This window comes from Serinus canaria, chromosome 15 (genome assembly GCF_022539315.1).
Source record: "Serinus canaria isolate serCan28SL12 chromosome 15, serCan2020, whole genome shotgun sequence".
NCBI classification, from domain to species: Eukaryota; Metazoa; Chordata; class Aves; order Passeriformes; family Fringillidae; genus Serinus; species Serinus canaria.
In genome coordinates, this window is record NC_066329.1 from 4234453 (window position 1) to 4256376 (window position 21924).

Here is a 21924-nt window from a genome sequence, read left to right on the forward strand (position 1 = left end):
CATCTCAGAATGTCCAGTGTAAGAACTCTCCTCTGAATACATTAAATAACTCTGCTACTCCGTGCAAGGGGCATCCTGCCTGTGGATACACATTGTCACATCCATCTTCCTTCAGAGCTTTTCAGCTGCACAGGCTGAGAGCTGAAGAGGAAGTGACAGCTCTGATACAAACCCAATTGGACCTGAGAGTTACAAAAAATGACAAAATGGGGCAGGGAGTAAAACTCCAAATACATTGTGCTTCAAAGACACATAGCCCAGATTTTAAAATCAGGTAAATATCAGTTAATTCATCTTAAAAATGAGGATAAAGATTTTTGGCTCCCAGAGTGAGACAATAAAGTGAGTACAGGCATCAGCTGGTGCATCAGAGATGTTTTTGTCACGTCTTTTGTTCAGCTGCTGGTAAATGGCAGTGTGGGCACAGGTGGTTTCCCAGAAATATTATTTCATTGTCCTCAATGAATTTATTATTATTTTATTTCTGCAAAACTGTAATAATAAGGTGTTGTAATCTTTTAATCTAAACAAAAAGCCAGTACAATATTGGTTTTTTTTTCAACTGCAGTCTCAGCTGTTGCTGTTTCTTGCTTCAGTCTTAAAACCATCAGTGCTTTCTGAAACTTGGGCAGTAAAATGTCCAGGAAAACTTGTGATGAAGATTTGGTTTAAAACAAAAAGATGGAAAAGAGGATCTTTGTAGCTGATCATCACAAACTCTCACCCAATCTCTGTAATAATAAAGTACATTTACAATAACTGCTGCAATTTGAGTCACTTCCCAGATCCTGTAAATTAACCTGTGCACATCTCCTGTTGCTGCTCCAATTAATTTCAGCATTTGTGGGGAATTTTGTGCATGGAGAGAGCTTAAACCTCCCTGTTGATTATTGAGGCACTTAAAGCAGTGTATCAAGACAAATGGTGCCACATTGTTTTCCTTGCTCTTTAAATTCCTAGAAAGCACAGAGGGATTTGCTGCAATTCCATGGAAGCCCTTAGTGTGGCTTGGAAATTGCCTTTCCTGTTTGGCTAGGAGACTGGCAGCAGTTAATGACTCCTCATGTGTCTCTGGAGGTTTTATTTGGTGTGCATAGCAAAAAAACCCAGTGGGAAAGGGAGTGTTCCTCCTGAGGAGAAGGTGGAGGTGTCCCAGCTTTGGGCTGGGCAGAATTTGGATGGTAAAGGCCTTTTTTCAGTGAGGAGAAGGGTGAAAAGCCAGTGTGTGGTAGGACTGGGAGCAAAATCCACTCTGTGTTGGATTTTGAGCTGGTGGTTTGACACAAAGCCATTGTGAGGGGCTCAGACAGTTCAGGAGCAGCCATTCAGATCCAGCTGGGAGCACCACTGGAAGCTCCACCAGCTCCTGTCAGATAATGCTGTGGGAATATTTGAGAATGGTTTTGTCCTGGCAATGTCCCAGCCAAACCCCCCCTTTGTTTGGATCAACCTGAAAACTGTTTATGTGATGATACAGTCAGAAGAACAAATTATTCCTTGAGTAGGAAGTTGAAGATTCGGGATTGTTGGTCCTGAAGAAAAGGATTTTAATGAGAGAGTTGTGAGCTGAGTGTGCCTAAAGTTGCATCCTTAAGGTAAATATTACAAAAAAACCACAGAAAGCAGGTGGGAAATTAAATGTATATAGATGATACATTACTTTAAAAACAAAACAGGGTTTGAAATGCAGATTTGGGGCTGAGAGTTTCCCTGACCCAAACTTGGGGAGATTCTGGGATGCCTTCAGTCAGATTTTATTTATTGGGTGCCATGAGCTGAGGTGCCAATTTTGTGTCTTTGTTTCCCCACACATCTGAAGCTAAAGGTTGGAAACAAAATTTCCTTATCTGTGCCAACAGTTGCAACTTTAGTCTCTCTTAGCAAGTTTTTCGGTCAAGAAGAATTTTGTTTTAAAATAAAAGTAGCAAAATTCTGGTTTTTTGGGTTTGTAGGGAGATATTTGTCTTTGCCTCATCTGAGGGAGGCTGATGGAGATGTGGCTACTCATAGATTTATTTCTCTTACCAGCTGAATTTTTTGTCCCCTTCAAATTGGTCCTTTGGCTTGCTCATTGCAAAGGAATTTTCCCATTCCTTGCCCAGCTGAGTTTGAAATGCAGAATGTGGTTAATTCACATTCCTGAAGGGCAACTTAATTCTGCTCTGAGCTTCTCATGGTGGCTGAGTTTGGGGCAGATCTTCACTACAGGGTTTGGGATCCCTCTGGTGAGACCATGAGTCAGATTAAACTGAGAGATGCTGTTGGACTTTAAATGTTTAATCAGGATCTTCTGGGGATGGCTGTTCTAGAGCCTCACACGTGCCTTTCTCAGGAATGTTGGCAAGCCCAAGAGCTCTGCCTGTCACACCAACGTGCACAAGTGGGAAATCTGAGATCAGCCCAATTTTCAGTGGTTTCTCTTGTGGTCTCACTGCCTTTCCTGTCAGACAGTGCCACAAATGCCCACTATAAGGATGTCCACTCTAAAATGAAACTGTAACTTTTGTGGCTCTCCATATCTTAGTGGAGGACTGTCCTTTTTAGCTGTTTTGACTCATTCTGTGTGCCTTGTGTAGGTGTAGAGGAGCTGGTGCAGGTTTGGCTCTGTGGTGGCCTTGGGCACTGGGCAAAGGCAAGGGAAAGGTGAGCATGGACTGGGAGTGCTCGAAAGGAAGAATAAGGAAAGGTTTTGGGGTAAAACCACTTTCAATCAATGTGGTGTTCAGCTCTTAATATCAGCATTTCTGCACCTAATTGGTTTTTGCTTGAGCTCATTTCCAGAATCCTATTGAAAAGGGCTGAGTGGGTGTGGGTGAGGAGCAGCTGGAAATGGAGGCCAGCAGAGGGGAAAACCAGGTGTCTGTGGGGTGGGAAAGGAGCATGGGGATGGCAGCAGTGTCCTGATGGAGACACCATTCCATGGATTCTCCCTGTGGGGCTCTCTGACCTTCCTGGTGTCTGCTGGGCCATGGCATGGTGGCAAAGTTGCTCCTGCTCATGGAGGCAGCTCTTCCCTGCAGGGGCTTCTTAGGCACTGGCAGCCTTTACTTTGCATCCCAAAGAACTGGAAACTTGATTTTATTCAGGAAGAATCTCAGTCTTCCTGTGAGGATTTAGGAGCTGGAGGTTGAGGATGGTGGCCATGACTCTGGTGGGTGCCAGTGTGGCCGGGCAGGAGCGGAGTGTGCCGGGTGTCCAGAGGCTGCTGCATCCCCAGGGTGCAGCCTGCAGGTGTGCTGACTGTTGGCAGTCACCAGTCCCATTGGGAAAATCATGATGGTGTAGGGTTTTTTTGCTGGCCTTTCTGAGGAGGGTTTCTCCTGCAGCTTTGTTCCACTCCCAAATTTGCCTGCACCGCTGGGGAAGGGCACAGCCTGTCCTGACAGTGCCTTGCCAGGGAGCAGGGGGGAAGCTGCACCGGGAACCATTCTTGCTAAAACCTGGGAGCTGTTGCTTTAAAAAGAAAAAAAAAAAAAAAAATCCTTTGTGGGCTGTGGAGAGAAAGTGCTAGAACTGTGCAGGATCATGACTGGAAAGCAGGATCCCTGAGTGGTCACGGAGGCTTTCCTGGTGCTCTCTAGCCTGCCGTGGATTTAGCCAGGATGCTCGTCCCCCACAGCAGATAGCAAACGAGGGACAAAGAAACCCTATCGAGGGCACAGCGCTGGGCAAAGGGAATGAGGCAGGATGTTGCTGTGGTGTTAAAAGGGAACAGGATCTCCGTGCCTAGACATGGGAATCACGTTTTCACCGGGATCGCTGGCTTGCAGTGCTTGAACCCGACCTTCCCGAGGACTCCGATTGCCCTGCTCTGCTTCCTGCTCCCGGCTCGCTTTTTTCTGGCACATATGTAATACTGGAGGTTTAAAAAAAAAAAAAAAAATAGGAGATTAAAAAAAAAAAAAAAAAGGCAGCCCGATCCAGGGATTCGGAGGCATCCTGCTCGCGATCAGCTGACGCGCCGAGCCGAGCTGCAATGTGTTGCTTATTCATTTTGTACGGTGGGAGCTGCCGGGGCTAAGCAGAGAGCTGAACTATGCCTCTCCTACAGCCGCGCTTGTGCAGACAGAGGGGTGAGAGAGAGGCAGCCGCCGCGGGAAGAGCACAGCCGGACTTTCTCCTTGTTTTTATCCATTTCTGCAGGATCATGTATTTATAAGGGATGAGGTGGGCCACAGGGATCGCAGGCCTGAGGTGCGGCCTACCCAGTCAGTGCAGAATCAGGCCCTCCACTACCGGAACCGAGAGCGCTTTGCCACAATCAAATCAGCATCTTTGGTAAGAGCCCCCATCCCACCCCACCCCACCCCACCCCGCTCCTCAGCCCCTCGCTGCCATCGCCTCCCGTGCTGTTGGTGCTGTTGGCATAGCAACTGGATATTGCACTGAAAGAGATTTTACCTCTGTGTGTGTGTGTGTGTGTGTGTGTGAGAGAGAAAGAGAGATGTAAATGTGACTATGTTTAATTTCTCAGTGCATTTCCAGTGTGAGATAGCCCACCTTCCTAGGTGAAGTTAATATCATCTTCATTTCCCACCCTCCCTCCATTTTCCCACCTTGTCCCCTTTTTATATTTATCTGCATGTGCATTAAGAGTGTGTGAGGGGTGTGAGAGCTGCTGGAATGCCGTGGAGATGCAGATGCAGATGGGTTTGGGAACAATAAGATCGCTGCTGCCCGCCCTGAGCTGCTGCCTGGTGGTTGTTTTTTTTTTTTTTTTTTTTTTTTTGGTTTTTTTTATTTCATTCATTCATTTATTTCAAGCAACTGTACCGTGACTGCATTTTCCAGCCTGATCCTTTGGAAGGATTGCTGGGCTGTGATGAGGGAGAGAGAGAGAGAGAGGGCTTCCAGCGGGCTGTGGGCTTACAAAGGGGAGGGGGATGGGATGAATCCATCAAGATTTGTACTATTGCAAATGTGATTGCTGTGGATGCCTTTGTAGTAGGGAAAGGGGTGTGTGCCGGAAGAGTTAGTTGTGTGCCGCCTCCCCCACCCTGCAGCCACCCGGGCTGGGAGCAGCCTTTTCCAGGGAAAGCAGTGAAAAATGGCCCTTCAGAGGGAAAACGAATGTCCTGTTCAATATTTCAGCCCGCTGGTATTAGAGGTCAGATGGACGGGGAGCGTTAGAAAGTCCCCACGGTTTGGCCATGGCACTTGCTCAGTGCTATGACATCATCCTGGACCAACCCCGAAATGACACCAGCGAGCCCTCCCCTTCCCGCTCCCTCCTGCCTCCACCATGGGGGTTCTCCTTCCAGACCACCATTTCTGCATCCCCACAATCGCTTCCCACTCCTTCCTGCATGCACAGGGCACGGGGTGTGCCTGTGAGTGTGTGTGTGACCACAGCTGAAGGTGGTGACTGGAGGCAAGCAGCAGTGCCAGCAGCCCAAATTTTTTCTGTGTGATTGTTGCTGCTGCTGTTAAAATCTAAAATGATGCTGTGGCATTCAGGCTTCTGCCCAGATGCTTCCTGGGAGCATCCAAATCCCATCTTTTGCAGGTGTATTTCTGGGTGCCCCCCAGGCTGGTGTCCCCTGCTCCCCCCAGTTTAAAGTGACCTAAAAATGTGTGTGTTAGAGGACTTCATGCAGCACACCTGACAGGGGCAGGATCCTTGCTCTCCTGGCGACCCTCTGCCCTGGGAATTTTTCCTTTTTGTGTGTGTTTGTGTGTTTTCACCCAGTGTAGTGCCAGCTCTTCTACTGCCTGCACTGAGCAGATAAAAGTGGGACCCAGTTAGGTTGGCTGGAGGGCAGAAATAATGAATGACTCATGTATCATACTCCAGACATACAATTTCATTGATAAATTGATATGTGTGATGAATATATTCATGGTCTTTTACTCCCTGTGCAAAGCTGCTGCACCTTGTGGCCTGCCTTCAGCAGCAGAGCCCAGAACTCCTGTCTTCCCTGGAAATGTCACCCCTGGGCTACTTGGGTGGCTTGAAGGGATTGCATGGCCAGGTCCCTTTGGGAGGCAATGAAAATATGGGCTGGGAGAGATTCCCTGGTCCCTGAGCTCTGGGGAAGACAGCTGATATCCCAAGGTCACTCCTGAATCCCATGGCAGCCTCCTGTGGGGCTGGGATTGTGTCTGCCTTGATTCCTTACTCACTTGGATTTGCTGAATCTCTCTGCTTCAATGACCAAGTGATGATAAAGATAAAACTCATTTTGGGTGGGGAAGATGGAAAGCTTTTTGGAGAGCTTCTCTTTTTTGGGTTTTCTGTGGAACATGCTCTGTTATCCCCAGCATACACACACACCTCCCCTTCCCAGTGTAGAGGGAAGATCCCAACATACCAACCTGGGCACTCCAGGAGGTGTTGGTGTGTCCTTGCTTCTGAGGTTGTGTGGTGGGGCAGAACTGACCCTGAGATTGCCACAGAAATATTTCATGGTGATGAGCTTTCCCTTTAATAAATTTCCATTCCCACCTTTTCATGTTCCAGAATGGAAATCTGGGGGGGAGGGGGAAAATAAAAGTTCAAACCCATTGCGCAGAATCTGGGTGCCAGTGCTTGAGTTGGAGCACTTTTTATCACTGTCACCATTCAGTGCCTAGATAATGTCAGTGGGAAAGGTGCTGGATGCTCCTCTGGCCAAGGGAGAACTTCTTCCTGCTTCCCTGTCCAATATTTGTGGGAAGGGCAAGGTCAGTCATGGAGCTGACATGGGGAGAAGGACATGAACCTGTCTGGAATTTGTAGTGCAGACCCAGAAATTCAGGCCTTATTCATCTCTCTGTGTTAATTTACTCTTTCAATGGCAGCTGGAACAGATTTTTCCTGTGTGAATGGGTGCCCAAGATCCCACAGGGCTGGAAAACAAGCAAACCAGCAAGCTTTGATGGTTCCCTACATGCTGGCTGCTTCCCATTTCTCAGCAGCTGGGAACATCTTCCTGCACAGAAGGGTTGTGCAGTTGGGTACATCAGGTGGCCTGTATTGCAGAGACTCAAAAAAGGGAGTTCTGGCCCCAAATTCAATAATGTGGGATGGTATTTGGGTGTTAAAACTTCCTTTTGTGGGATTTGCTGAAATCCACCCCCCCAACACTGAGGCCAGGACAGTGTTTTTAAAAGAAAAGCACCAAGTCTGGGGCTGTTCACTCCACAGCTGTTCCTCCTGGTGCAGCCCAGGGCCTGGAGCCCTCAAGTCCTTGCTCTTCTCCCCTTGCAGATGGAGGTAAGACTGGCATTCCTAAAAGTAATCCAGTGTTCAAGTTGGATCTCTTTCCAAAAACAAGCTGAAGCAGTTTAGGGAGTGCAGAGGTCACAGAGGAACTTATGTTAGACAGCTGAGCACTCCAGGTGCCCCAGTGGCTTGGAGAGTGATTCCCTTGCCCTGGTACTCTGCAAAAGCATCATGTGAATATGAAGGAAACTGGACAGATCTCCAGAGAAAATAATCAAATGAACTCTCCACAAAGAAACAGGCTGGGGATATCCCCTTTTGAGTCTTGCAGTAGTGCTTTAATATTGCTCAGGTTAAAGAAAATCATGAAAATCAGCAAATGTGAGTAAGAAAGATGAAGGAGCTTAACTTAGGTCATAATTCAATCAGCAATTTTAGTAGTCATTTTTTCCTGGACCACTTTTCTCTTTAATAAGTTTTGTGTGGTAACTGTAACCATCACTCACCTGGAACAGTGGTGGAAAATACCCTGCATATTTCTGCTGTTGGAATAGAAGTTGCCATCTGAAATGGAGACCAGGCACCTACATCTCCATATTATTTCTCAGATTATCAGTGATCCATAAATTAAAAGTTACAACCAGGAATCTCTTGAAGCTCAGCAAGCTGTTGTTTGAAAAGGAGGGCAGAGGTTCTGCATGTTGATGAGACTACAGCTCTCCATGTTTTCAAGGGAAAGCTTTTTTTTGAATCTCTTCAGAGATGCATTGATCTGCACTTCTGGGTGTCTTTCAAGCTTGACCCCTTAGGTCCCCCCTTCCTCGTGCATCTCCTCAACAGCTGCTTTTACAGTTTTCAAAGGCAATGATCAAGTGGTTAAAACTTCATAGAATCCCAGAGTGGGTTGGGTTGGAAAGGATCTTAAAGCCCATCTCACTCCACCCCTGCCATGGCAGGGACACCTTCCACCATCCCAGGCTGCTCCAAGCCCTGTCCAGCCTGGCCTTGTGCACTGCCAGGGGTGCAGGGACAGCCACAGCTGCTTTGGGCACCCTGTGCCAGGGCCTGCCCACCCTCACAGGGAAGGATTCCTCCCTCACACCTGTGACATCTCATTCCATAGAAAGTTCAGGCAGTGAGGAGTCTATCAAAGGCCTTGGTGTTCTCTTTGAAATCCAAATGCCAGCAGAAGAATGATGTGATCTCATCTGGGCAGAGCCAAGTGTCTGTGTCCATGGGAGCAGCATTCCCTGGATGTGGCCAGGAAAATGGCACCAGGGCAGCCTGGCTCCAGAGCCAGGCACCTTCACATGGAGCTGTTCCCTCTTATGCTGGAGCATTGATCTTTTATTCCAGAGGGTTGAGTTTCTCATGTGGCTGCTGCCTTTGTAGACCTTTCCTCTAAAATTTTGGACTTGTTCTTTCTCATCTCCTCTTGCTGTGAGAAGCAGCTGGCAGTGTTTTGCTCTGAGCTCTGCTTCCTTCAGCACAGAGGAGCTTGGAAATTCAGTTATCTAGAGGTGAAAAGTCCTGTCTTTTAGGAGAGGGTTCAGTATCTTGGATAAACAGTGTAGAAAAGGGAACTCTAAACAGCTGCTGTTTTGGAGGAGAAGTTGTGAGCTCAACTTCCTTACATAAACCTGAAATCTTGGAGAGGTGAAAGAAAGTTTGGATTTTATGGCAAATGAACTGCCTGTGGGAGTAGGTTGGAAAAGACATCTCTGTTCTCAGTTCTGTGTATGCCAAAGATGCAGAGAGATAAGAAACTGAGAAAATGTCATACCTTAATGAAAGCTGTTCTGGTTTATACAGGTTTTTGGTTCTCCTGATGACCTGATTGATTGATTGTTGTGTGCTGCAGGGAGAGCTCCAGGAAACTGCAGCTTTCTGGTGTGAAGGATCCTGACATTTCCTGGTTATATGGAGGAGAAATTTTATAGTTATCACCTTTTGCCTCATGATAATCTGTGGGTTGTTTGTGGGCTTCTTCTTGAGGGGCAGCTCCAATCTCTGCTCCCTGTGACCTGGGACAGGACCCAGGGAATGGCTGGAGTTGGGCCAGGCAGGTTTAGGTTGGAGATCAGGAAAGGTTCTTCCTCCAGAGGGTGCTGGCACTGCCCAGGCTCCCCAGGGAATGGGCACAGCCCCAAGGCTGCCAGAGCTCCAGGACTGCTCGGACAATGCTCCCAGGGATGCACAGGTGGGATTGCTGGGGTGTCTGTGCAGGACCAGGGCTTGGACTCTGTGACCTTTGTGGGGCCCTTCCCACTCAGAATATTCCAAATGGAATGTGGAACTCCATGGAGTTCCAAGAGTCTTTGTCTGAGAGCACCAGAAAGGTGATTAATGGAACATCCCCAAATTTTCTTGTTAAAATGGTTGCTGGAGCTGTTCATTCATTAGGGGTTTAATCTTTAAAACTATAATCCTGGATTCATTCATAGTCTGAAGGATTTCTCTGGCACTGAACTGGGCATGTTCAGTAACTAATGTTCATTTCTTCCACTTTCTGCCCCCTCTGTGATCACCATGTGCAGACTTTGTCTTTGAAGCCTGTCCTGAGGAGTGTTGGACTTGACTGGAGATTATGGTGATAAATGAAGTCTTTGTCATGAGCTGGCTGAACACAGACACTAAATCCACGAGATGTCCACCAAGTCTGCTGCTCTCCTCTCTATTCTTTAGGATGAGACACTGCTTTTGTTTTCTTCTGACTTTTTGATGTCTCATCTTCTGTTGTGACTGGAAGGCTTTATCAGCTAGGCTTGTAATTAGCAATTGCATCCTATTGTTAGGGATAAATATCCTAGATTTCATGGGAAATCTTTCCAAGATGGAATTCTTGTCATGATAAAACTGAGCAAAATTGGAAATGGGGGGCAGAGGAGCATGGAAAAAAACAAGGATAAAAGTTAATGAGTTTTGCTGTAAATAAAACAAGTGCACATTCTACATCTCATTAGAGATCCGACCAAAGGAGACTGGCAAAGTTGCTGGAGGATCCTTAGATCCATTTTTTCTTAGGCTCTTGCTGTTTTCTTTGTTCTCCAGCATCTGGGAACGGAGTGTGCTGGGCAGAACATCCCATTGCTCACAAAAGGGCTGGGCCTCAAAAATAGCACATCCAGGAAGATCTGGTACAGCTGGTGGCTCCCAGATCTCCATTTCTCTTGAAGTGCCTGACCAAGGCTGTTCTCTGCCAGCTGGATGTCACTTAACGTGGCAATGGCATGTGTGAAGTGTTGGTGGCCTGCCTGTCTTACCTGGCATCTGTCTCTTATCATTAACTTGGATTCTCAGAGAAGTTTTCCTTACCTGGAAGCAGTGGTAGAGATCTTATTCTTGCTGAACTTGACTGAAATGTGCAAGCTCCTATGAGCACTTCCCAACTTCTTCCAAGTGTTGCTGTCCTTGATACTCTTGGAAAAACCAAATGCTTTTTGAGCTGTAGCAGAACACAGGGCTCACTGAGTGTTTGTGTTTCTGTGGTCATTCCTGCAATCCCACATGCTCCTGGTGCCTGCCTTGGATCTGATTGTGTCTCAAGCATGTACAGGCTGCTGTGTTGGACCAGTTGCTGAGGTGTATTTATTCCAGCTTGCTCCAAAATGATATTCTGAAATTTCTTGTAGGAAGGAAGTGGTTGTCCATCACCACCTGGTGGGTCCTCAGCCTCACTGATCACCCTGAGTGTGACAGTGTTGTGCTCAGGCTGGTTCTTTGGTTCCTCTGCAGTCTTTGGGAGGCTCTTCCTGAGTTCCTCTTCTCCCTCCTCCCAAGTCTTGGGGGTCATTTGAACTGAGGCAGGTGGTACTTGCTGCCTGCCATGGGTGACCTCAGTCAGGGTGTTCATCTCTTGACTTTGGAGCTCTGACTTGGCTTCCTGTCAACCCCCAGCCCTGGAGCCAGCAAGTGCACTGGGATGGCAGCTCCCTAAAGCAGCTCCTCTTCTGCTGAACCTGCACCTTCCCAGCTCTGTAGGTGTATCCTATCCTACATCTGAACTCCAAAAATCTCCACAAAACTGCCTTCAAATGACAGCAGCACCATAGCAGGGGCCAGGTTTTTGGGCTGCTGTGGAGGAATCCATCAGGAAGGCTGCAGGAGGGACTTTTGGTTCATAAAGCTTCAGTGATCACCTTCAAAGGCCTGAGCTCTTCACACTTAAGTGGCAAAGCAAAGGTCCTCTTGCACAGAAGGGGCTGCAGTTCCAAACATGTACAAGTTTTTGGTTCTCAGGTCGTATAAATGATCAGGAAATCTTCATAAGTTCCTGAGATTGTCTTTAAAAAAATAAAAACCAGTCTTGGACACTTTTCTGCTTTTGAAATAGAAGCATCACCATTTGCATTTTCTTCTGAACATTTTTGGCACAGCCTGTTGGTGTTTTTTTTTTTTCCTTTCTTTCACATGGATACACTTGGGCATGGAAATGAATGTGGAACTTGTGAGTTTGTTTCAGCTGAGCAGGGTTTAAAATCTGCTTAGACCATCTGATCAATCTTGTTAAGAGCACACAGTTCCAGAACAGCGTTCCCTTGTTAGAAAACTTTCAATTCTGGGCAGGAATGAGCTCAGTCTGCCATCATCTTGAATTTTAAGGGGAAATTTTGAAGGAGGCTCCTCTTAGCAGAAAATAGATGTTGAGGGATTGAATTGGCATGGGGGTGACTTGAGGAAGAAGGAAAGAACAGGGATTTGGGGAGGTTCTGGCTGCTTCTTGGGAGTCCATGCCACCCTCAGGATCTGAGTCCTGTGTCTGAACAAGGTGTCTGAAGAATGTTGTCCATCAGCCACCTTTGTTTCCAGATCTCCTCCAGTGTGTCCTGGAGTGACAATGATGCCTCAGGTTTTAGCTTTTGTGTTTTTCAGATTCTGTGCTGCTTTAGTGTCTAAGCCTAGGTTTCATATTAGGGGATGGTGAGCTCTCTGCACAGAGCAGGGAGACAAAACAATTCCTTCTCTAGCTGGGGACTGAGGACAGATGATCCAAATCTCAGGCCCAAGAGCACAAACAATGGCAGAATGAGGAGACAAAAACAAGAAGGATGGGACTTCATGGGCTAAAGCTGTAATTGGACAATTAACTCCAAATGCAAATGAAGCAGAACTTGTAAAAGTGTGAGCCCTGTGACTGGTCACGCATCCATTGTGTGGCCATTTTGCGTTCTGCTGCCCAAGGTGGCTCTGTTGAGGCCTCTTAATAAATCCCTGCTTTATCCTTTAGCTCCATCTAGTCTCTGCTCTGAAGGCAGCCTTCAGAAAGCATCAATAAGTAACCAGTCCCTTCCTTTATTTGTAATATGGCGTTTTCAGCTGTGTTACTGAAAACACATAAAAGTCTCAGGAAAAGATGGGGGCTAAAAGTTAGCACAGAGAAACCTCGTGGCTTTGTGAAACCAAGCAGCAGCACCTCCAAACCCCATGGATTGCTGAGAGCACAGCAGAGCAGGGCCTGGCTTGTAGTGAGCAGCCAGCAGCTGGTGTGGAAGCAAGGCCATGGAGCACTGGCTGCCTATGGGGTTCGGCTTCTGTCTCTGCTCTCACACACGCTTAGGATGGTTCTTGCACGCTGGGCCTCAAAAGATGAGTCTGAACTCTAGGTTTTTTCAGTCTTCAGAATTGTTTATTGTTTCTTATCTACAAAGTCCCTTCTCTGCCCGGCTGGGATCTGACCAGCACGGCAGCCAAAGGCACTCTGCCCACCCCCAAGGCGGGCACATCTTTTATAACAAAAACTACGGATATCATAGTTATTTTTTATCCCCAAAACCTATCACCATCATCACCAGGTACACCCTCACCCCAGACCAATCCCCAAGTGCCAACACCACCGCAGAAGATAGACAACAAGAAGAAGAAGGAAGAGCCTGGTGACACGCCCTGATTCCTCCATCTTGTCTCCACAACCCCCCTGTACCAAAACCCCAAAATCTGTGATTTACCCTATAATTGTGTCTTCCCTTCACCATTCACACCCGAGTGATTCCCACAGGTTCCATCTCCTCATACATCGGTGGCACATCCCTAGATGGATCAAAATCAAGCCACCAAGTGCTTCTGGCAACAATTCCAAGGCTCCCGAGCCCCCCAAAGGTTCTCTCGGTAGCTCTGGACATCAGGAGTGATGTGCTGAGTTCCCACAGCTGCCCTGTTCCTGCCCCTAGGTTACAAGACAGATCCATGAGCATGAGCAGGAGAACGAGCTGCGGGAACAGATGTCAGGATATAAGCGGATGCGGCGCCAGCACCAGAAGCAGCTGATCGCCCTGGAGAACAAGTTGAAGGCCGAGATGGACGAGCACCGCCTCAAGCTGCAGAAGGAGGTGGAGACACACGCCAACAACTCGTCCATTGAGCTGGAGAAGCTGGCCAAGAAGCAAGTGGCTGTGATGGAGAAGGAGGTGAGTGCAGGGGAGGATCTGAGGGATGGGAGAACCCAGTCTCCAAGGGAGGTGCTGCTCAAACCCGTGGTGTGAGGTGCAGAGGGAGAGGACAAGGTCTTAAACTGCCCCTAGGGAAATTTAGGTGGGATGTTAGGAAAAAGTTTTTTACACAAAGTACTGGAATGGTCTGCCTGGGGAGGTGGTGGAGTCACCATCCCTGGGTGTGTTTAGAGGAAGATTGGATGTGGCACTCAGTGCCATGGTTTAGTTGAGGTGTTAGGGCTGGGTGGAACTCAATCATTTCAAAGGTCTCTTCCAACCTGGTGACTCTGTGACCTTGTGTTCCCTCGAGCAGCCTTGAGTCACCTTCCTGGCTGATGGGCACTCTGTTGGCATCAACCAGCTCCACAGCTGCATAAAAGTGGCTGTGGTGACCTTGGTGGGAGCTTTGCCTCAGCTGAGGGGGTGACAAAGCTGTCACTCAGTCCAAAAATCAGCATGTTAATCCACATAATAAACTGGTGTGGTCGTGCCTTCTGGGGTGGCTTTGGTGGGGAGGTAAGAAGCAGAAGGAAGCCCCATTTTCTGTGTGAGCAGCTGTCCTGTGGCTGAGTGCTCATGCCTTTGTCTAGCACAGTCACCAAAATGACTGACCAAAAATCAAAAACCACAACACTGATTTCTGCTGGATTCTGCACCTGCTCACTCACCTTTTTTTTATTTTATTGTTATTTTTTCCCTCTCTCTGTACATTGCAGGCAAAGGCAGCTGCAGCAGATGAAAAGAAATTCCAGCAACAGATTTTGGCTCAGCAAAAGAAAGACCTGGCGACCTTTTTAGAAAGTCAGAAGAAACAATACAAGCTTTGCAAGGAAAAGATTAAAGAGGCAAGAAACCTTCATTTTCAGGGCTGAAGGGGTGTGGAATGAACACGAACCAGTTTTTTGTTTTGATAAACCTGGGCCAGCCCAGGGGTTTAAGGGGTACTGTCAGGCTTGGAAGTAAATTTTGGATTCTCAGCAAGTGAATTTTCAGGAACTGGGAGCATCTGGCAGCATTTCCAGAACAATTTGTGAGGGTGGCTACAGGTGCTTTCACAATTTGCTGTAGAGCAGAATCTTTGAAACCAAGGGTGATGAGGGAAAATGGGATTTCACAGAGAGTTCTTCTTCCCCTTTCTCCTCATCTGGTTTGGTTTTTTTTCCAAGTAATCAGAGCAGCCATTCAATGTCCCCAGACTAAAAGCCCTGTGATCACTTACATAAATTAGGAAGAGAAGTAACTTCACATGTACCAAAATGCATTATTTAAGTACTGCCTTCACCATATTGCAAAAATAATTGGCTGTTAAGGTAAAGGTGAGAAAATGATAATCAAGGAGCTCTGTGGCCAGTTTTCCTCCCACTCTTGGTGTGGGTCCTGGTACAGCTGTAGGGGCAGCAGGGCTGAGCATGGCCAGGTGGTAGGTCTGGTTCTGTAGGTGTTGTAGTGGGATTTTGGTGTCCTGTCATGACCTGAATGGCAGAGGAGGAGCCAGGAAAGTCCCTCATTCCTGTGTCACTGTGGTGCTGAGGCAAGCCTTGTTTTGACCCTGCAGGAAATGAATGAGGACCACAGCACACCCAAGAAAGAGAAGCAAGAAAGGATATCCAAACACAAAGAGAACCTGCAGCACACACAGGCTGAAGAGGAGGCCCAGCTTCTCAGCCAGCAGAGACTCTACTACGACAAAAACTGCCGATTCTTCAAGAGAAAAACGATGATCAAGAGGCACGAGATGGAGCAGCAGAACATTCGGGAAGTATGGCACTCCTCACTTCTCTGCCAGCCTGGTTTAACTGCTTTAGCTTCATGTCTTGGCTGAAGTTAGGTCTTCAAGTTTCTAGTTGCTAAATAGAATTGATAAAAATGTAACAAAATATGTTTTGGGAAATGGTTTTCCCTGCAGCTGTGGCTGCTTTGATCAGTTGAGGAAAGGCAGCGTTGACTGCAGACAGAAACACCCTGTGGGCCTCTCCTCTGGGCCTGGTGCCTCATCCCAGCTCCTGAGGGTTGGGTTTGGGGGTCCTGCCCCAGTTTGGGGTGTGGGGAGAGCTGTGGGATGGGGATATGGGTTGCCAAGGAGCAGCTTTTCACACCCTGCTTCCCCTCGTTGGTTTGTGCCCCTTGCCTCAAGGCTGCCTGTGGTCAAACACCACTTTGGAGAAAGAGCTTCCACTTGGGGCTGTTCCTGTGGCCATCACTGTAGAATCTGAGTTCTTCACAGATGTTATTTTTGGATAAAGAGTGTCAGATGAGAGGGTGTTTTAGTGAAAACTGAGTGAGAAGTGGTCAAAAATTTCCAATTGTGTTTGGCCTGCTATCCTCAGGCTTTCCAGTATCATTTGTACTTGTTCAGAGCTTTGCTGCCCTTGGGTCCAGATGTGCCTGGGGCTGCTCAGCTGCTTTGCTGAGATCCAGATATCTCAACCCAGGCACCCTCAAAACTATTGACTCCAAAAATTCAGATTTGAGCACCCTTGTCACAGTGTGTCAGTCTTTGGCAGGGATGAGAACAGAATTCTCATTTAACCAGGAGCACACCTCTGACCTCCTGCATTTAAGCTCTTAGGAGACTCCTAATTTTCAGAATGATCTGAGTTTTTATTCCCTGAACATTACATCCCTACTAATGTGCCAGTACTGCCTACTTGGATCACCTGAAGTAAATAACACTTTCAAAATGTGTTTTCCATATTTTAACTAACCACAGATGTTGTTTTTGTGCAAATGGGAAAGTGTTTGAGGGAAGTGGAATGACTGTGTGTTTATGCTGTGTGAACTGAAATCAGATGTGGAATAGCTTTGGGAGAGGCTGGCTGAGCTATCCTGGGATGAAGGCAGATGTGCCACAGCTCCCTGCCTGGTCAGTGCCCCACCTGCCTTTGGGAAGTCATTTTGGCACACCAGTACATGCAAATTTTAATCTTGGCTGTCAGGGGTCGAGTTTTGCTGAAATGGAAACACATGCTACACCCTTAGGGCCAAGAGGGCAGAGGGAAACCCTGGCCCTGTTTCCTTGCCCATCCTTCTCAGCTCAAACCTGTCCCAGGTGTAGCAGCCACAGGAGCTGAGGTTTGCAGGTGCTCCTGTTGAGAGTTATAACAGGATTACCACATGTGTGCAGCAGCTCAGAATAATGACATTTTTTTGCTTCTCCTGCAGAAACCCGTTAGGCTGAGGCAGCCCTGGGCTTGGCACGGTGCGGGGTGGGGCAGCCCTGCTGTGCCTGGCTGAGGCTGTAACCTGAGCCGGGATCAGGGGGGCACCAGCACCATCCGTGAGGGGTACAGCTGGGTCAGCTCCGTGCTGCACTGGGTGTGGCTGACACTCTGAGACACAAATGTGTGCCGTAATCGGGGAGGGAACTGGTGCCTTCCCCTTCGTGGGCTTGTGCCAGGTTATCCTGGACTGTGGACACCCTGTGCAGGAGCTCTTGGTGAGCACTGCAAAACCGGTCTTGTTTTAAAAAGGAGCCAAATCCCACCTGGACAGTTCGCCTTCTCACCCGAGGTGGTGTTAGGGCCATTGACCTCTGCCTTGGCCACTCTAGTGCAGGAGATGGAGGGGGGAGCTCATTGCCAGCGCCCACCAGGGGCACGGGGGAATTTAAACCAGACAAGAGCCCCAGTTCCATCACCCCAGCCCTGAGCACCCCGGGATGTGTTCAGTGAAAGCTGCTGCGAGTTTCTGCAGGCACCGAGGGCTTGTGTGGGGTCCTGGTGCCACCTGGTGGGGACTCCCGGGGCCATCCCAGAGCAGGGCAGGGATGGATGGATGGACGGACGGACGGACGGACGGACGGACGGTCACTCAGTGGTCACTCCTAGCATGGCTGGATGGTCACTCAGTGGTCACTCCTAGCATGGCTGGATGGTCACTCAGTGGTCACTCCAAGCACCCCCATGGCGCTGCTGGGTTTGTGTTTCCCTGTGACAGGCTGGCACACTGCTGGCAGAGCAGTGAGCAGGAGCTGCAGCAGGGCTGCCCGCTCAGGGGTGTGTGTGTGTGTGTGTGTGCAGGAGCTGAACAAGAAGCGGACGCAGAAGGAGATGGAGCACGCCATGCTGATCCGGCACGACGAGTCCACGCGGGAGCTGGAGTACCGGCAGCTGCACACGCTGCAGAAGCTGCGCATGGACCTCATCCGGCTGCAGCACCAGACTGAGCTCGAGAACCAGCTGGAGTACAACAAGCGGCGCGAGCGGGAGCTGCACAGGAAGCACTTCATGGAGCTCCGGCAGCAACCAAAGAACCTGAAGGTGCTGCCAGCTTTCCCTGCTCCTCCTCCAGCCTCTGTCCTCTGTGCAGCACCCGTGCTGTGGGACCACTGCTCTCCACACCCTGTGCTCTCCCTTGCATCCCCTCCCTTTGCACAGAGCAGCTCTGGATAAAGGAGTTTGTGGGCTGGGATAGGCCAGAGCTCGCGGAGGGTTTTTATAGTGCTGTGCTAACTGAGGCTGTTGTAAAATAGTCCAGTCCTAAGCAAAGTGTTAGAGAAGTTGTTTCTAACAAGCTGTGTGGTGTTCAGGCCCTCGCTGGTGTCAGCTTAGAATGATGAGGAGAGGGGGTTGGTGGTGCTTCAGAGTCCAGAGAGAACACAGAGCACTCTGAGTGTGTGCTGAGCTCTGTGCACAGCCCAGTGTGCTTACAGACCTCTGAGCTGCTCTCTGTGGTGGAGGCATGTTCCTCCTCCCAATGTCACAGAATATCTTGAGTGGGAAGGGCGCCACAGGGATCGTGGAGTCCAAATCCCAGCCCTGCACAGACGCCCCAACAATCCCACCCTGAGCACCTTGGTGCTCTGGCAGCCTCAGGGCCATGCCCAATCCCTGGGGAGCCTGGGCAGTGCCCAGCACCCTCTGGGGGAAGAGCCTCAACCTCCCTTAAACAGCTCCAGCTGTTCCCTGGGGTCGCTGGTCACCAGAGAGAAGCACATTGCTGTCACTCTGTCACACCTTTGCTAGTTCTCAGGTCTGCGTCCTCCACATAGTGCAAGGTTGAGGTGGGAAGGACATGGAAGGGGAATGATGCTGTGAAAAAGCAGATATGTTTTGGGAGGCAGGTGATGGGCTGAGTGATCAGCAGGAAGTGGGAAGTGCCCTGGGCTGAGGGGGTGCTGTTCCTGGCCAGGCTGCAGCAGGGTCTGAGCTGTTTCTGCTGGCTAATCCCTGTGGGAAGCATGCAGGGAACTGTGGTTCCCATCACCTCAGCCATGTGGATGTACCACAACCTCTCCATTCCCAAAGCCCTTCGAGCTCTTCACGTCATTCCTTCCTTGGCAGGCTATGGAAATGCAGATCAAAAAGCAGTTCCAGGACACATGCAAAGTGCAAACTAAGCAGTACAAAGCACTGAAGAATCACCAGCTGGAAGTAACTCCAAAGAGTGAGCACAAGACAATTCTGAAGAGCCTGAAGGACGAGCAGACACGGAAGCTCGCCATCCTGGCCGAGCAGTACGAGCAGAGCATCAATGAGATGATGGCCTCGCAGGCGGTATGTGCAGGGGGCTTGGGGGGCTGGCAACACCCTGGGGGGACTTCTCCAGCCACTGAATTATCAAAACTGTTTAAACAACACATCAGCTGGCACTTTCCTCTTGGAATAAGTGTCCTGTGGAATACATGTCCTTTCCCTGCTCCCCTGGTGTGCTGGGGATTAGGATTTGTACTTCTGGAGCTCTGCCTCAGTGTGAGCAGAGCAGCTGCTGCTCATGAAGCCTTTCCTGCTTTCTCTCTGCCACCAACACCGGTGGCTTTGGGAAGAAAGATTTGTGTGTGACTTGTGTGGGAGCAGAGGAATTCCCAGCGGGGTTTGAGCCTTGTTTTCCCCATGCTCTCACAGCTCCGGCTGGACGAGGCCCAGGAAGCAGAATGCCAAGCCCTGAGACTGCAACTCCAGCAGGAGATGGAGCTGCTCAACGCCTACCAGAGCAAAATAAAGATGCAGACAGAAGCACAGCATGAAAGGGAACTCCAGAAGCTGGAGCAACGGGTGTCGCTGCGCAGGGCACACCTGGAACAGAAGGTACCTTCCAGAGGGGATTTTGGGGATACAGGGAGGGTGGAGCTGTGCTGGGGGCAGCTGGCTGTGCTCCTTGATTTTGGGGACCTGGGGCAGACTGGAGCTGTGCTGGGGGCTGCTGACTGTGCTTGTTGATTTTGGGGGACACAGGGAGGCTGGAGCTGTGCTGGGGGCTGCTGACTGTGCTCGTTGCAGATCGAAGAGGAGCTCGCCGCCCTGCAGAAGGAACGCAGCGAGAGGATCAAGTTTCTGTTGGAAAGGCAGGAGCGAGAGATTGAGACGTTTGACATGGAGAGCCTGCGGATGGGCTTCGGGAATTTGGTCACATTAGAGTATCCCAAGGAGGACTATAGATGAGGTTCAATTTCTTTGCCATTTAAAAAACAAACAAAACAAAAACCACAGAAAGCAAACAAAGTAAGGATAAAACTTGCAAACCCAACATTCCCCATGTTGACGGGCGTGCTCTCTCTCTTTCTGTCTCTCTTACTGACATCGTGTCGGACCAGTGCCTGTATATTCTTATCCATCAGGGGCCCCTTTCCCCCGTCACGTCCCGGTGCAGGACAGCTCCTGGCAGTCTTTTCCATAGTATGTCACAGTATTGATGTCTCTGTGCAATGATTAAAAATGTTTCAGTGAAAACTTTGGAGACAATTTTAATGGAGAAAAAAAAAAAAAAACAATATATAAAAAAAAAAAGCCACCAAGTGGATGTATGTTGCTTCTGAGCAATCACTCATTTTACCACCAATCAATGAAAGTACAAGCAAAAAAAATTAATAATTAAAAGATATCTACGATCCCAGGGGGAGAGAGACTGAATCCGCAGCCTTACCTTAACTAGCTGCTGCATAATTTTATTTTATTTTTATTTTTTTGGTATTTATTCATCAGGAATAATTAAATAATAAAAAAAATTTTATTAAAGATTGAAAAAAAAATTTGATACATTTTACAGAAAAAAAAAAAAACTTAATCGTGCTGTACATATCAGTGGTGACATATTATTACTTTTTTGGGGGTGGGGAGGGGAGGGTGACGACGTGGTGATTTTTAGGAGAACCATGCCAGGGGCAGCAGGGACGAGCCCTGGCCCCTGGGCATATTCTTGATTGTATCATAAATCATTTTCTGCTGTCGCAGAGAATGTGAATACACTTAAATGAGCCCACAGGACCCCAGTAGCACAAATTGGGCTTTGTCAAATCGTGTATTTTGTGTATAGAAGGAATTTAAGGAGAGCTTTTACTTATTTTCATATTGTATTTTAACTGTTTCTCTGATCAAAAATTTTTTTACTTCTTTCCCCCCCTCTCTTTCCTGCTCCAGTCACCCCCCACTCTCCAGTTCTGTTCTGGAGCTCAACACTGTCTGTTAGATCATCCCAGCCCTTTTCAGTTTTTCTTTTATTTGTTTTTTTGGGGTTTTTTTTTTTTTTTTTTTTGTTCCTCCCCCAAGTCCACCCCCAACCCCATGATCTTGGTCATAAATATTGCATTATTCACACTTTCAAACTGTGTATTTTCTTACAATAAAAAGAGAAAAAAAAAAGGCTTTACTTCTTTTGCATGCACTTTAAAAAAAAAACCAACAAAAAAAAAAGGACAAAAAAACCAACAAAACGACAAAAACATTTTTCAGGTTCCAGGGAAGAGCATGAATAACTGTCAGAGCTTTTAATTATATTTGTAAATAAAAGTGTTCATCACAATGCCTGGCTGTGTCATTGTGGGAGGGGTGGCTCGTGGCCCAGCACAGGTGCAAGGTGGGGATGGGGAGGGGACACATTTCACAGGTGTCCCTCAGCCTGGGCAGGGCTTGGTTTCCAGACAGTGGAGGGTTTTAGGGTAATGGATTTTTTATTTTTTCATGTCCTTCTCCCAGCCCAATCAGTCCCAGGATGGATGAGCCTTGTAAGCCCTGCTCCAGCCTCACTCTGGTGGGCCTTGGGCTGGAGTAGCTGGAGCTGTTTTCCTGGAAAATCACTGGTCCTCTTGAAATCTTTTAATTGCTGGGCTGATAAAACTGCCCTGGGGTTTTATTTTCACAGAGGTGCTGCTGATTTCTGTTTGTCAGACCACGTCACTGCAGAGCTTTGATACAGCAGCTTGAAAAAAAGGGGGAAGGCTCCTGATTCTGTGAGGCCAAATTGCACAAAAAGGCTTCACCTTTTTTACCTTTTTATAGCCATCAGGCTCTACCAAAGGCTCATTTCTGCTCTAGGCACTAAGGAGAGACCCCCAGGCCTCACTGCAAAGCTTCTGGAGCAGCAGGAAGCACCTGGGACCTGCAGCTGGGCTGGGAAGTGGCTTCAGGTCAGGGAAGG

The 21924-nt window shown here is 48.3% G+C and overlaps 1 protein-coding gene across 6 annotated transcripts in view; it reads left to right on the forward strand.

Annotated features, from left to right (window-relative positions):
* Positions 1–20187, forward strand: part of TAOK3 (TAO kinase 3) — a 75983-nt gene extending 55796 nt beyond the window's left edge. For all 6 annotated transcript variants that reach the window (XM_050980372.1, XM_050980373.1, XM_030230086.2 and 3 more), the window contains 8 exons: positions 4144–4278; positions 13312–13548; positions 14289–14417; positions 15128–15331; positions 17592–17831; positions 18855–19067; positions 19416–19598; positions 19791–20187. In XM_050980372.1, the coding sequence (XP_050836329.1) occupies positions 4144–4278; positions 13312–13548; positions 14289–14417; positions 15128–15331; positions 17592–17831; positions 18855–19067; positions 19416–19598; positions 19791–19952 (1503 nt within the window). In that variant the 3' untranslated portion in view covers positions 19953–20187. The remainder of the gene's footprint in view (positions 1–4143; positions 4279–13311; positions 13549–14288; positions 14418–15127; positions 15332–17591; positions 17832–18854; positions 19068–19415; positions 19599–19790) is intronic.
* Positions 20188–21924: the final 1737 nt, after the last annotated feature.